The 13343-nt window shown below is 42.0% G+C and overlaps 2 protein-coding genes across 4 annotated transcripts; one reads left to right on the forward strand and one right to left on the reverse strand.

Annotated features, from left to right (window-relative positions):
* Nucleotides 1-61: 61 nt before the first annotated feature.
* LOC311136943 (DNA-binding protein RFXANK-like) lies at nt 62-3550 on the forward strand. Of its 3 annotated transcripts, none has more exons than XM_084171272.1 (9): nt 62-262; nt 373-476; nt 679-801; nt 1076-1141; nt 1282-1382; nt 1494-1619; nt 1722-1788; nt 1912-1992; nt 2083-3550. In XM_084171272.1, exons 3-9 carry the CDS (start codon nt 684-686, stop codon nt 2133-2135), a joined length of 612 nt encoding a protein of 203 aa, XP_084027398.1. In that variant the 5' UTR covers nt 62-262; nt 373-476; nt 679-683; the 3' UTR covers nt 2136-3550. The 3 variants fall into 3 exon arrangements, with proteins under 3 accessions (XP_084027398.1, XP_084027397.1, XP_084027396.1); XM_084171271.1 differs by having other exon boundaries at nt 62-169; nt 371-476; XM_084171270.1 differs by having other exon boundaries at nt 81-169; nt 371-508.
* Nucleotides 1820-6915, reverse strand: LOC311136944 (nuclear receptor 2C2-associated protein-like). The gene is made up of 5 exons (XM_084171273.1): nt 6868-6915; nt 4617-4707; nt 3637-3742; nt 3336-3405; nt 1820-3012 (listed from the first exon to the last, which is right to left on the reverse strand). The coding sequence occupies exons 1-5, from the start codon at nt 6903-6905 to the stop codon at nt 2892-2894; spliced, it is 426 nt and encodes a 141-aa protein (XP_084027399.1). The 5' UTR covers nt 6906-6915; the 3' UTR covers nt 1820-2891.
* Nucleotides 6916-13343: the final 6428 nt, after the last annotated feature.

The raw sequence follows: 13343 nt of genomic DNA on the forward strand, positions 1-13343 counted from the left end.
GATCGACAGTTCGGGCGGCTTACCTTTATCAATTGCATCATGGGATTTTGTAAATAAACTCACTTTCAGTTTTGATATCAGGAAGTTGGAGTGAAGAATAAAACATTGATGTTGCTATTTTATCCTATATTGTGAACTGGACATATAAACCATTGCTTGCGACATAAAGGTAACAATGAATATGTTTATAATGTGCCATTGAGACTTTACTATTTTGCAGGAACTGATGTGGAATGGTTTACCATCATTTCAGCTTTGAAAAGTAAGAGACAGTGAGATAATCATAGACATTTGTTCCATATTTGTTCTCTTGACTTCTGTTGGCTAAAGCTAACCTATATAGTAATATATATCTGTACTTTGATTCAAGAGACCATGGATGGTACAGATGGTGATGAAATATCAGATCTTGCAGCCAGTCTACACATGTTCTCAGATGGCCTAGCAGTGGAATCCACTACATGTCTACCAGGGGAGTCCAGAGGAGATTCTGTGCTGGTTTTGCATGGTCTATAGGCTTTCTCATACATTAATCACACTTGGCCATTTGTCTGCAGTGAATGTGTCACACCATTTTCAGTTTGCATAACGTCTCAAATGATTATAGGCATTGGGCTATGCAAATATTGAAAATCATATTTCATGTGATGAAATCTCTGTATTGCTCCTTGCTACCAGGTGTGATGGTGACTACAGAGAACATGGGTGTGGATGAGGAGGAGAGCATGTTGAAATACTCCACCACCCTCACGAATAGGCAGCGTGGGAATGAGGTCACAGTCAGACCAGCTACTTTAGACAGTAAGTATGGCTGTCTGAACTCAGAAAACACAATCCTCTTTGTTCATGGCAAAATACCTTAAACACTGCTGTGTATACACACGCATTCATAATCTATTAGGTAATGCACTGTTACAGGAATGACCCTAAAAGACCTCTGTAGTTTTATGTACACTGTTTATGTATATGCCTGTGTATTTGTATATAACTGAGGGAGATTAAGGTATATTATGCATTTAATTTGGTATATGGACAATTAAATGTACAAAACACTGACCCTTTGGTGTCTCATCAGTTCTGTCCATCCACCAGCTAGCTGCCCAGGGGGAGGTCTTACAGGTGGCCACACACCTGAGCAAAGGTGAGACATTTCCATATCCACTGACCAATGGTGCAAAGAGGAGAACTTGCCTGATTTGTGTAGCCTGGTGACACCAGCATGATTGCTATGACTTGTGGGCTGTGTCCTGTGTAATATTAAAACGTTGGTTGACCTTGCAGACAGTTCATTACTAAACTGCCAGGATGAACGGGGCTTCACTCCTCTCATGTGGGCAGCAGCGTTTGGAGAGAAAGCCATGGTGGATTTCCTCCTGGAAAATGTTAGTGACATTTCTAGACCCTTGTTCATTGAATTCAATGGTTAGTCATAAACAGGGTGGTGGTTGATTGTAACCTGTGTGGCTGCTATGACCTTGTGTGGTGTGTCTTAGGGGGCAGATCCTAGTACTATAGCATGGGAACGGGAGAGTGCCTTGACCCTGGCAAGCTCGGGAGGCTATGCAGTCATAGTGAAACGTCTTCTTGAACATGGAGTAGATATCAACGCTTATGACTGGGTAAGGGTGTAAATTAGGATTCTTGATTTCTTCAGAAATAACACACATCAGTCTTCAGTATGTTTTTGGGTGATTTTATTAATTGGATGTTTTATGTTTAAGAATGGTGGTACTCCTCTCCTTTACGCTGTTAGAGGGAACCATGTAAGGTGTGCCGAGGCCCTCTTAGGTACGTTGCCTCATACCCCTGCACACAGTTAACCTTCATTGTAATTAATTATCTCAAACTAAAGTACTGTAGTCATCTCAAAGTGGCACAAATCAATATGATGGTCTTGTGATTGTAATTCAGATAAAGGGGCAGACATGAACATTGAGGCAGATTCTGGGTATAGTCCAATGGCCTTAGCTGTCGCCCTCGGACACAAACAAGGTAAGCACCCTCTCTAATCTGTCACCTTAAAGTAAAAAAACTTCCCTGGCAAAAGTAAAGCATGGTTTTGTAAATCATGTTTTGTTTCAGTCCAAAAGGTGTTAGAGGACCATATTCTGAAACTCCTGAAGAAAAAAGCATGACACCAGCTAAGAGCTCCAGGATGTGGTTAGAGAGGACGTTGTCATGCACAGTGCTGACCAGAGGATCACCTGCTGGCATCCGTGGTGAGGTGGTTGACCAAAAGACTACATTTACATTTGAGTCATTTAGCAGACGCTCTTATCCAGAGCAACTTACAGTTAGTGAGTGCATACATTTTCATACTGGCACCCCGTAAAGCCACAAAAGGAGATTGGTAGCGATGACACTTGGAACGGAAGCTCCAACATTAAGGGACACTGTGGTTCCCATCTTGTACATTTATTCAACATGTTTTGTATATTAAGGAAATGTTTATATTTCATTTTATTAATTTTTTTCAACAAACTGTTTAAATATCTAATAATTTTTTGGGGGGGGAGGTATAGCACCAATGGATAGTAAACAAAAATATTCAAAAACAAAATTCATACACATTTTACGATGTTCATTTGGAATGGGAAATCAAATGCAAGGCACAAGCATTTGAATATGCAGGTGGTTGCGTGACCTTAAAGCCTGGAAAGCTGCAATAAAATCCGGATTCTGTGTCTGAGGCAAGTCCTCCCTTTTCCCTTGTACCTGCGCAAGCAGGTAACCAACTAAAAATGTCCTCACCAAAAATTGTCAGATATCGTTCCCATTCCAAACAATTAATGTGGGGTGGTACAGTCTTCCAGCAGTCATATTCTTCAATGGCACTATACCCTCTCTTTCCCTATAAGTCTCTCCCTCTCTCTAACGCAGAAACAGAAACATCACAAAGCTCTTTCCCCCAGGATGTCCAAGGAGTAAACAATTATTCGCCCAAAGAAGTCGGCACTGTTCTCAAACACAATTTTTAGCCTGTGCACCGTGGGGGCCTCCTGAATGGGAAAGCTGTGGGTGTGGAGTTAAGAACCAGATAAGCAGAGGATTAATGAAACAGAACTGCACAGAACAATATTAATTGAAAGCTGCTATGTAGCTACTATGCATTAAAATCAAAATTTCTGTATTACAGTATTCAGTTCCAGGCATAACTTTTCTGTAATACTACAACTAATTTAAGCAACTAAGACTAGTGTCCTGTCCAGGCGGTGTAGTTCTACATCAAGCTGCCTCACGTTTGATGTACAAAGCCATTCTGGCTCTAACAAGGATTACTACAACTAATTTGAACTGGTATGATTTTAGAGACATTTAATAATACATTGAAGGATATTTGTAGTGAGCTGCTGTCTTCTGGGTAAAAATCTATGATTTTAGCCAAATCTCCATCCTTTGGGCATCCTGAGGGGAACACAAGTGGAAGCCTTTTCAGGATCGTTGACATTGACAGTCTGTCTCTTTTTAAACATATCACGTGTTATAGCATAGGATGACAATGAATCATTGAAAACCACAACTTAATAATAAATAATTTGGTGAGTTCTTACATTTGTCCTATTTCACATGTGTGTATTATACTTCATGGTGGTACACTGACCAAAGGAGTTGTGTTTGTGTGTGTGTATATATTACCTTCCAATTTGCACGTTTTCCCTGAAAAGCCACCTTGGAACTGCACCTTTAATTCTGACACTCTGACAGGCTGTGGGAATTCCAGAGTAACCCACTGAGAATCGCCCTGTAAAACGTTAACATAGGTGCTTATGCAAATAAGGAATTCCATTGATCATCCTTGAGATGTTTCTACAACTTGATTGGAATCCACCTGTGGTAAATTCAATTGATTGGACATGATTTGGAAAGGCACCTGTTAAATCCACTTCAAATCAGTGTAGATGAAGGGGAGGAGACAGGTTAAATAATGTCTTCACACAATTGAGACATGGATTGTGTATGTGTGCCATTCAGAGACAAAAGATTTAAGTGCCTTTGAGCGGGGTATGGTAGTAGGTGCCAGGCGCACCGGTTTGTGTCCAGAACTACAACGCTGCTGGGTTTTTCACGCTCAACAGTTTCCTGTGTGTATCAAGAATGGTCCACCACCCAAAGGATATCCAGCCAACCTGACAACTGTGGGAAGCATTGGAGTAAATATGGGCCAGCATCCGTGTAATGCTTTCGACACCTTGTCCATTCCCCGACGAATTGAGGCTGTTCTGAGGGCAAAAGTGCAACTCAATATTAGGAAGGTGTTCTTAATGTTTTATACACTCAGTATAGTTAGTGCATTCATCTTAAGATAGCTAGGTGGGACAACCACATATCACAGTCATAGTAAGTACATTTTCCCTCAAAGTTCTATCAACAAAGTCAAATATAGTGAGAGGGAAAAATGTCAAGTGTGAGTGTTAGTTGTTATTTTGCCTACTCCATTGTTATTGTGAAGCAAAACATTGTCATTAAAAATTCCATAAGCAGTTGGCAAGAGAGCAGAAACAGACTGGCACTCAGTCTAATAATTGGGACCCACGGGGTCATCATTGTTGTTGCCGCACATGCACCAATACTGTCCCTCTTGAGGGCATGCGCGCTTATCATGTAATTGTAGTTACCTGGTCAGAGTTCCAGCACGCTTCTTCATTCGAGTCAAACATGTACTTCTTCCCGAATTGCTTAACATCTCTGTTCAGAACAGAGCTTACTCTGTAAAATACAAAAAACAGACACATTGTGGCAATTTTACAGTCATTACCTCATCCTGCTGCAGAAGGACTAGCTATGTATCTATTCCAATTATTTATATATACACTAGCTGACTGATAGAGAGCGCTGTTTTGAAGCCACCGTGCCTCCATCTTGGCACTCCCCCACCATTGTAAAAAATATTTTGGAAGCTATAGAAATGCATTTATTCATGTCGACATCCGTTTTTGCCACATTTATTATATTATATACACCTTATTGCATACTTTTGAATTATATTATGTGAGCTAAACATGTTTTTTAATAAAAATATTTTTAAAAAACTTTTCCTTAAAGCACAATTTTCAAATCAACGTTTTTTGGTCGTGTACATAGTTTAGCAGATGTTATTGCGGATGCAGCGAAATTCTTAAACTAGAAACAGGGGCTGCAGTCCAAACACATTAATTTTACCCCCTCAGCCCTCGCGCTAGCCACTTTTCCCTCGTCGAAACCGGATGCAGTTTGATTGCAATCTTAAATGGATGTCCAATTCACAAACATTTACATTTTAGCCATTTAGCAGACGCTCTTATCCAGAGCGACATACAGTTAGTGAGTGCATACATTATTTGTTTACTTAAAAAAATATATATATATACACTAGGCAAGTCAGTTAAGAACAAATTCTTATTTACAATGACGGCCTACACCGGCCAAACCCGGACGACGCTGGGCCAATTGTGCGCCAACCTATGGGACTCCCAATCACGGCCGGTTGTGATACAGCCTGGAATCGAACCAGGGGGTCTGTAGTGCCTTAGACCGCTGCGCCACTCGGGAGCCCACAAACGTTACCCCCTCGGCCCTCGATTTAGCTTGAGGGAGCGAGTGAAGAGCTGTGTTCGAATACACATACTGTATACTACATACTTAATGAATATATACTACATACAATATATACTATTAGTTCATTTTAGTATACTGTAAACGAATGGTATCATTTCAGTTGAGCGTATTAGCGCTTTCCTTGTCTACCGGAAGTTGATGCTGTTGCTATGCAATCTCTTGCTAGCTTGTTAGCATAACAAATGACTAGCTTGACATTTTACGATTTCGGGTGTGTTCGTAAATTTAATCTGGAGTGCCAGAGTGCGCGTTGGGCGTTCGTAAAGAACGTTGTCAGATTGTCCGTTTGTAAATTCAGAGCGTTTCGCTCTCGGAGTGTTCAGAGAGCTCTCGGAGTGTTCACACTGGACGCTCTGGCCGAGGAGTAGGGATGATCTGAGCGTTCTGACCTTACAACAGCAGTCAAGCACCCAAGCTAACCTTTGCTAGCTACTTCCAGACACAAATGAGAGAACACCTCACTCTGACCATTTTACTCGCCCTAGCTGAGCTGGTTAGACTGTTATATATAGCGTTGGTGACTGTAACTGTGCTGCTGGCAACAATTTAATTCCGCCTTTGTTGCCAACGTTTACTGGCACCAGCCATATTCAACGGGTGTTGAGCGTTCGTAAATTCCTCAGTTATTCTGCGCTCTGGCACACTCAGATGAGAGTGCTCTGAAATCGTAGTAGATAGCCAGAATGAACAATGTCCATTGAGAATGCACAACGACTATACCACTTAGCTAAGAATGATGTGAATAATCAACTCAATAAACATTTGGTAGTTAGATAGCACATAGTTAATATTCTGCCTGGCAAGTTCGATGTATTAGTAGCCAACTAACGTTAGGTAACTAGCTAACATACCGTTACATACTACTGTAATGCAGTAGTTACGCCTCTAGCACTGAGATGCAGTGCCTTAGACCGCTGCGCCACTCGGGAGCCCGAGTAAGTAAATTTGTCCTTGAAACATTTAATCTAAATACTGTATAATTCCTATGGACGACTGCTCCTACTGGGGAGTGCCAATACGGCCGATCGGTGGATTCAAAGCCACTCAATGGCCAATACATAGCATCAACAATCCAGGGTTTGTATACATCATTGGTCTGTTCTGGGATGTTCAAGGGAGATTTCAGCGTTGCATGCCAGACGCCTTTTTTTGTTGATGCTACAATAGACGTTTATTTTTCACTGTTAATCAAATGTGGTGACATCTATAAGTCAAAACATCTCACTCGCACCTACATCTGTTAAAATGTCTAACTATAACACGTTTTCTTACCTGCTCTGTGTTTCGCTGCAAATCAATGAGGAAGCCATGTCTGATTTCCTAAAATGAGGGCAAGTTGCCGTATTACAACAGAGAAGAAGCACTTCGATGTACGACAGTACTGGCAAAGGACTTCAACACTAGATGGCAATCGTGTTCCTTGGCTCTTTTCTTATTCCATCCATGAAATGTATGTTGCAGTTTTGCCAAAGATTAGGTTTATCTGGGGTTTTGCTCTTGCATGCAGTGCAGAAGATGGACGAGGTCAGCGCTAAAGTACATCCTCCTTATTAGAGAAAGCTGAAGAAAAAAATGATTCAAAATCCTAGGTTGTTACACTAGTATTTCAGTTTGCCACTACATCTATTGATCCCTTTCAGGCCAAGGTTAAAACTCAGAATGTGACCATGCTTTATAGGCTATATGCAATTGAAGAGGTAACTGTTTAAAATAGCATTTTAAAAAAAATAGTGTGTTCTTCAGACCATTTCATCAATACATTGGTGCCAATCAGAGAGAAATTGAGGTAATGGATGAAGGTCATCTAAATTAAAATTGATCAAAGGGGGGTTGGAGCTGAAGCAACCAACCACAAATAAGGTGCATTGATCAACAAAATTGCAGTCTTCAAGCATCCATTTTAATAGATAACACAGTTCCATCATATTATGAAAGCTTTAGATGTGGGACAAGCTGTGCTATGGCAGACCTAAGATTTAGATATGCAACATTTCACGTTTTCTATTCAGTGGAGATGTCTTTAAAGCCATTTCTAATAATTAAATACACCCTTGGAAGGCCAGCTTTGTAACTTATAAAGCTAAATGAAGTAGATTGAGGGCTTGCTATATCCTTTACATAGTCTAGGTCTCTTGGTTAATATCACCTGGAAGGAGAAGAGGTGATAGAGGAGGTTGTGTTTTCATAGGAGCTCATTATCACCCCAGATTAAGCTCCTGCTGAGATTTTGGCATGGTGCTCTGCAGATAATCAATAAGTCTGAATTACAAAACCTGATGGAGTCAAGCCTGTGTGACAATTGCCATCGGTGGGGGGTGAGGTTATAGGGGTTGGACTAGCAAAACTGCAGGGACTTTCCTCCTCACACCTTCACCTATACTGCACCACAGTGATTCAACAACACAGTGAGTGGTCAGAGTTATGATTTGGCCAGATTGGGGTTGGGTGATTGATAATATGCCAGTCTGGCTCAAGCCATCTTCCTGGGGCTGTGTAAAAGAGGGAGAGAGAACAAGATAGAGAATGAGAGATCTAAGTCTATGATATTAAATGCTATTCCCTGCAACCTGTGTATTGGACCAAACAAACAGTTGTTGGGGGATAGAGAGAGAGGTTGAGAGTGATGGAGAATAGAGAGAGTGGGTGAGAGAGATGGTCTTGTAGATAGAGAGAGAGAGAGTATGGGTCTGTTTAGCTGTCACTGGGGAGGTAAATAAGCCTGGCCTTACAGGGCGGTTTGATGTTTGATCTATCCCTGCCAGGGTTTACGAGCTGAGGGCACTTGTGCAGATTGTCCTGATGAGGAGGGTCATTAATCCTAGCTGCTTGCTGAGGGACAGAGCACCCTGCCTGGCAGCAGGAAGCAGATTTAGGTCTGCAGTGCCTGGGTAAATGACAAACTAACTCACTAGCTGACAGGTTGAATGAACTAACCCTGTTTGCAGTTCTGCTAGTTAAAAGTCGGCCAGGAGGGGAGACCTGAATAGGTAACGCACCTTCTCCCATTTATTTGGGAGAACGTTTACCTATTAATTTTAAGTTTGGCAGTTGTGATAGCTTTTAGTTAATGATATAAACTAAAACACCATTTCTGAGAGGCTCAGAGGCCCAGACACAGGCCTTTATTGAATCGGGGAAGGAAATGAGAAAATTTGGTTTAGACAACATTTGGTGTGCTCTGAGGCTCCCCTCATTTTAATAAAGCAGAAAATGGGCAGAAATGTACATCACATCTGCTTGTGGCGGAGTCTGTGCTGCTGTTTCTGGCAGAGCCGCTCGCTCATCTCAATGCCGGAATTTTCTGCTCCAATTTGAGTGAGGTTCTTAATTAAACCATTAAGAAGCAAAGCATTTGCACAATATGCTCTGCTGCCTTCATTACAAAGCGCAATCACTTGTAATTTATTCGCTTACAACTGCAAGCAATGGATCTTCATGCGTTGTCTGCAATATTGTGTGGATGTGCACTGCTGCTTTTCAGAGGAGTAGCAGGCTTTCATTATTGGCCAAGGGTAAAGGTGGACATGTATGCCTACACTGCTCTAAATTACAAAGAAGTCATAGACAGCAGAAAAACCTCCTGGTCTTCCATAATTGCCTTTTGTTGTTTCCAAAGAGGGTTTTTGAGGACTACAATTCAAATCAAATCAAATCAAATTTTATTGGTCACATGCGCCGAATACAACAGGTGCAGACATTCAAGAGAGTACAATGCCAAATGGAGTCAAAACATGGCTAAATCAAGAATGATACATGAAACTGGAAGTGTATTCATGGATGATATGTTTCTGAATGTTTAGAGGACCTTGAACAACTGAATACTGTGGTGCTGCTGCACACACTCTTACAGGTTGAGAGCTTCAAGTTCCTTGGTGTCCACATCACCAACGAACTATCATGGTCCAAACACACCAAGACAGTCGTGAAGAGGGCACAACAAAGCCTATTCCCCCTCAGGAGACTGAAAAGATTTGGCATGGGTCCTCAAATCCTCAAATAATTCTACAGCTGCACCATCGAGAGCATCCTGACTGGTTGCATCACCGCCTGGTATGGCAACAGCTTGGCCTCCGACCGCAAGGCACTACAGAGGGTAGTGCGTACGGCCCAGTACATCACTGGGGCCAAGCTTCCTGCCATCCAGGACCTCTATACCAGGCGGTGTCAGAGGAAGGCCCTCAAAATTGTCAAAGACTCCACCCACCCTAGTCATAGACTGTTCTCTCTGCTACCGCACGGCAAGCGGTACCGGAGTGCCAAGTCTAGGTCCAAAAGACTTCTCAACAGCTTCTACCCCCAAGCCATAAGACTCCTGAACAGCTAATCATGGCTACCTGGACTATTTGCACTGCCCCCCCACCCCCACCCCCCACCCCATCTTTTTACGCTGCTGCTACTCTGTTAATTATTTATGCATAGTCACTTTAACTCTACCCACATGTACATATTACTTCAACTACCTCAACTAGCCGGTGCCCCCGCACATTGACTCTGCACTGGTACCCCCCCTGTATATATAGCCTCCCTACTGTTATTTTATTTTACTTCAGCTCTTTTTTTCTCAACACTTTTTTGTTGTTGTTTTATTATACTTTTTTTAGAAAAAATAAATGCACTGTTGGTTAAGGGCTGTAAGTAAGCATTTCACTGTAATGTCTGCCCCTGTTGTATTCGGCGCATGTGGCCAATAAAATGTTATTTGATTTAATCCATATCTCATAGTGTATGATACAGAGTGAAAAAAAGTTGACAGTGGAGCTTGTGCCTCAGTTCACCTGATGAAAAGCAAAATGTTCATTCCAGGCCATTATGGTTACTGGAGTGCGAGTGGAGTGTGCAATTTTGAGTTACCTCATGTTCTCTCTGAACCATGCAATAGATCAGGGTTCCCCAACTGGCAGCTCACCAGTGATTTTATTTGGCCCCCCAAGTTTTCTTAAAAAAAATATATATATATTTTTTTTCTGGACATAAAAGACTGTATCAGCTACAAATCAGCTTCAAGTGATTTTAATTTTGGAAATCTGTTCCAACGTATTCCCACGCATAATATAGAGATATACAGTGAGGAAAAAAAGTATTTAGTCAGCCACCAATTGTGCAAGTTCTCCCACTTAAAAAGATGAGAGAGGCCTGTAATTTTCATCATAGGTACACGTCAACTATGACAGGATTTTGTAGGATTGTAGGATTTTGAATGAATTTATTTGCAAATTATGGTGGAAAATAAGTATTTGGTCAATAACAAAAGTTTCTCAATACTTAGTTATATACCCTTTGTTGGCAATGACACAGGTCAAACGTTTTCTGTAAGTCTTCACAAGGTTTTCACACACTGTTGCTGGTATTTCGGCCCATTCCTCCATGCAGATCTCCTCTAGAGCAGTGATGTTTTGGGGCTGTCGCTGGGCAACACAGACTTTCAACTCCCTCCAAAGATGTTCTATGGGGTTGAGATCTGGAGACTGGCTAGGCCACTCCAGGACCTTGAAATGCTTCTTACGAAGCCACTCCTTCGTTGCCCGGGCGGGGTGTTTGGGATCATTGTCATGCTGAAAGACCCAGCCACGTTTCATCTTCAATGCCCTTGCTGATGGAAGGAGGTTTTCACTCAAAATCTCACGATACATGGCCCCATTCATTCTTTCCTTTACACGGATCAGTCGTCCTGGTCCCTTTGCAGAAAAACAGCCCCAAAGCATGATGTTTCCACCCCCATGCTTCACAGTAGGTATGGTGTTCTTTGGATGCAACTCAGCATTCTTTGTCCTCCAAACACGACGAGTTGAGTTTTTACCAAAAAGTTCTATTTTGGTTTCATCTGACCATATGACATTCTCCCAATCCTCTTCTGGATCATCCAAATGCACTCTAGCAAACTTCAGACGGGGCTGGACATGTACTGGCTTAAGCAGGGGGACACGTCTGGCACTGCAGGATTTGAGTCCCTGGCGACGTAGTGTGTTACTGATGGTAGGCTTTGTTACTTTGGTCCCAGCTCTCTGCAGGTCATTCACTAGGTCCCCCCGTGTGGTTCTGGGATTTTTGCTCACCGTTCTTGTGATCATTTTGACCCCACGGGGTGAGATCTTGCGTGGAGCCCCAGATCGAGGGAGATTATCAGTGGTCTTGTATGTCTTCCATTTCCTAATAATTGCCCCCACAGTTGATTTCTTCAAACCAAGCTGCTTACCTATTGCAGATTCAGTCTTCCCAGCCTGGTGCAGGTCTACAATTTAGTTTCTGGTGTCCTTTGACAGCTCTTTGGTCTTGGCCATAGTGGAGTTTGGAGTGTGACTGTTTGAGGTTGTGGACAGGTGTCTTTTATACTGATAACAAGTTCAAACAGGTGCCATTAATACAGGTAACGAGTGGAGGACAGAGGAGCCTCTTAAAGAATAAGTTACAGGTCTGTGAGAGCCAGAAATCTTGCTTGTTTGTAGGTGACCAAATACTTATTTTCCACCATAATTTGCAAATAAATTCATTAAAAATACTACAATGTGATTTTCTTGATTTTTTTTCCTCTATTTGTCTGTCATAGTTGACGTGTACCTATGATGAAAATTACAGGCCTCTCTCATCTTTTTAAGTGGGAGAACTTGCACAATTGGTGGCTGACTAAATACTTTTCCCCCACTGTATGTGATCATATACAAATGTAAGCAAGGTTTGAAATGATTATGTTTTAGTCAAATATTACAGTGGCTTGCGAAAGTATTCACCCCCCTTGGCATTTTTCCTATTTTGTTGCCTTACAACCTGGAATTAAAATGGATTTTTTGGGGGTTTGTATCATTTGATTTACACAACATGCCTACCACTTTGAAGATGCACAATATTTTTTATTGTGAAACAAACAAGAAATAAGACAAAAAAACATAAAACTTGAGCGTGCATAACTATTCACCCCCAAAATCAATACTTTGTAGAGCCACCTTTTGCAGCAATTACAGCTGCAAGTCTCTTAGGGGATGTCTCTATAAGCTTTGCACGTCTAGCCACTGGGATTTTTGCACATTCTTCAAGGCAAAACTGCTCCGGCTCCTTCAAGTTGGATGGGTTCCGCTGGTGTACAGCAATCTTTAAGTCATGCCACAGATTCTCAATTGGATTGACTAGGCCATTCCAAGACATTGTCACGCTCGTCGGGAACAGAGGAGGACCAAGGCGCAGCGTGGAATGCGAACATTTTATTAATTGATGATCACACGAACAAAACAACAAAACGAAAACGTGACGTCCCTGGTTACATACACAAACCAACACGGAACAAGAAACCACACCAAATGAATGCCTAACGGTTACTTAAGTATGGCTCCCAATCAGAGACAACGAGCTACAGCCATCTCTGATTGGGAGCCACCCAACATAGAAATACAACAACTAGAACAAACACAAATGAAAACTCACACCCTGGCTCAACATACTAGAGTCCCCAGAGCCAGGGCGTGACAGACATTTAAATGTTTCCCCTTAAACCACTAGAATGTTGCTTTAGCAGTATGCTTAGGGTCATTGTCCTGCTGGAAGGTGAACCTCCGCCCCAGTCTCAAATCTCTGGAAGACTGAAACAGGTTTCCCTCAAGAATTCCCTTTATTTAGCGCCATCCATCATTCCTTCAATTCTGACAAGTTTCCCAGTCCCTGCCGATGAAAAAAATCCTCGGGGTGATGAGAGGTGTTGGGTTTGCGACAGACATAGAGTTTTCCTTGATGGCCAAAAAGCTCAATTTTAGTCTCATCTG

The sequence above is a fragment of the Coregonus lavaretus genome (assembly GCF_964263955.1).
Source record: "Coregonus lavaretus genome assembly, chromosome: 11".
Classification (NCBI taxonomy): domain Eukaryota; kingdom Metazoa; phylum Chordata; class Actinopteri; order Salmoniformes; family Salmonidae; genus Coregonus; species Coregonus lavaretus.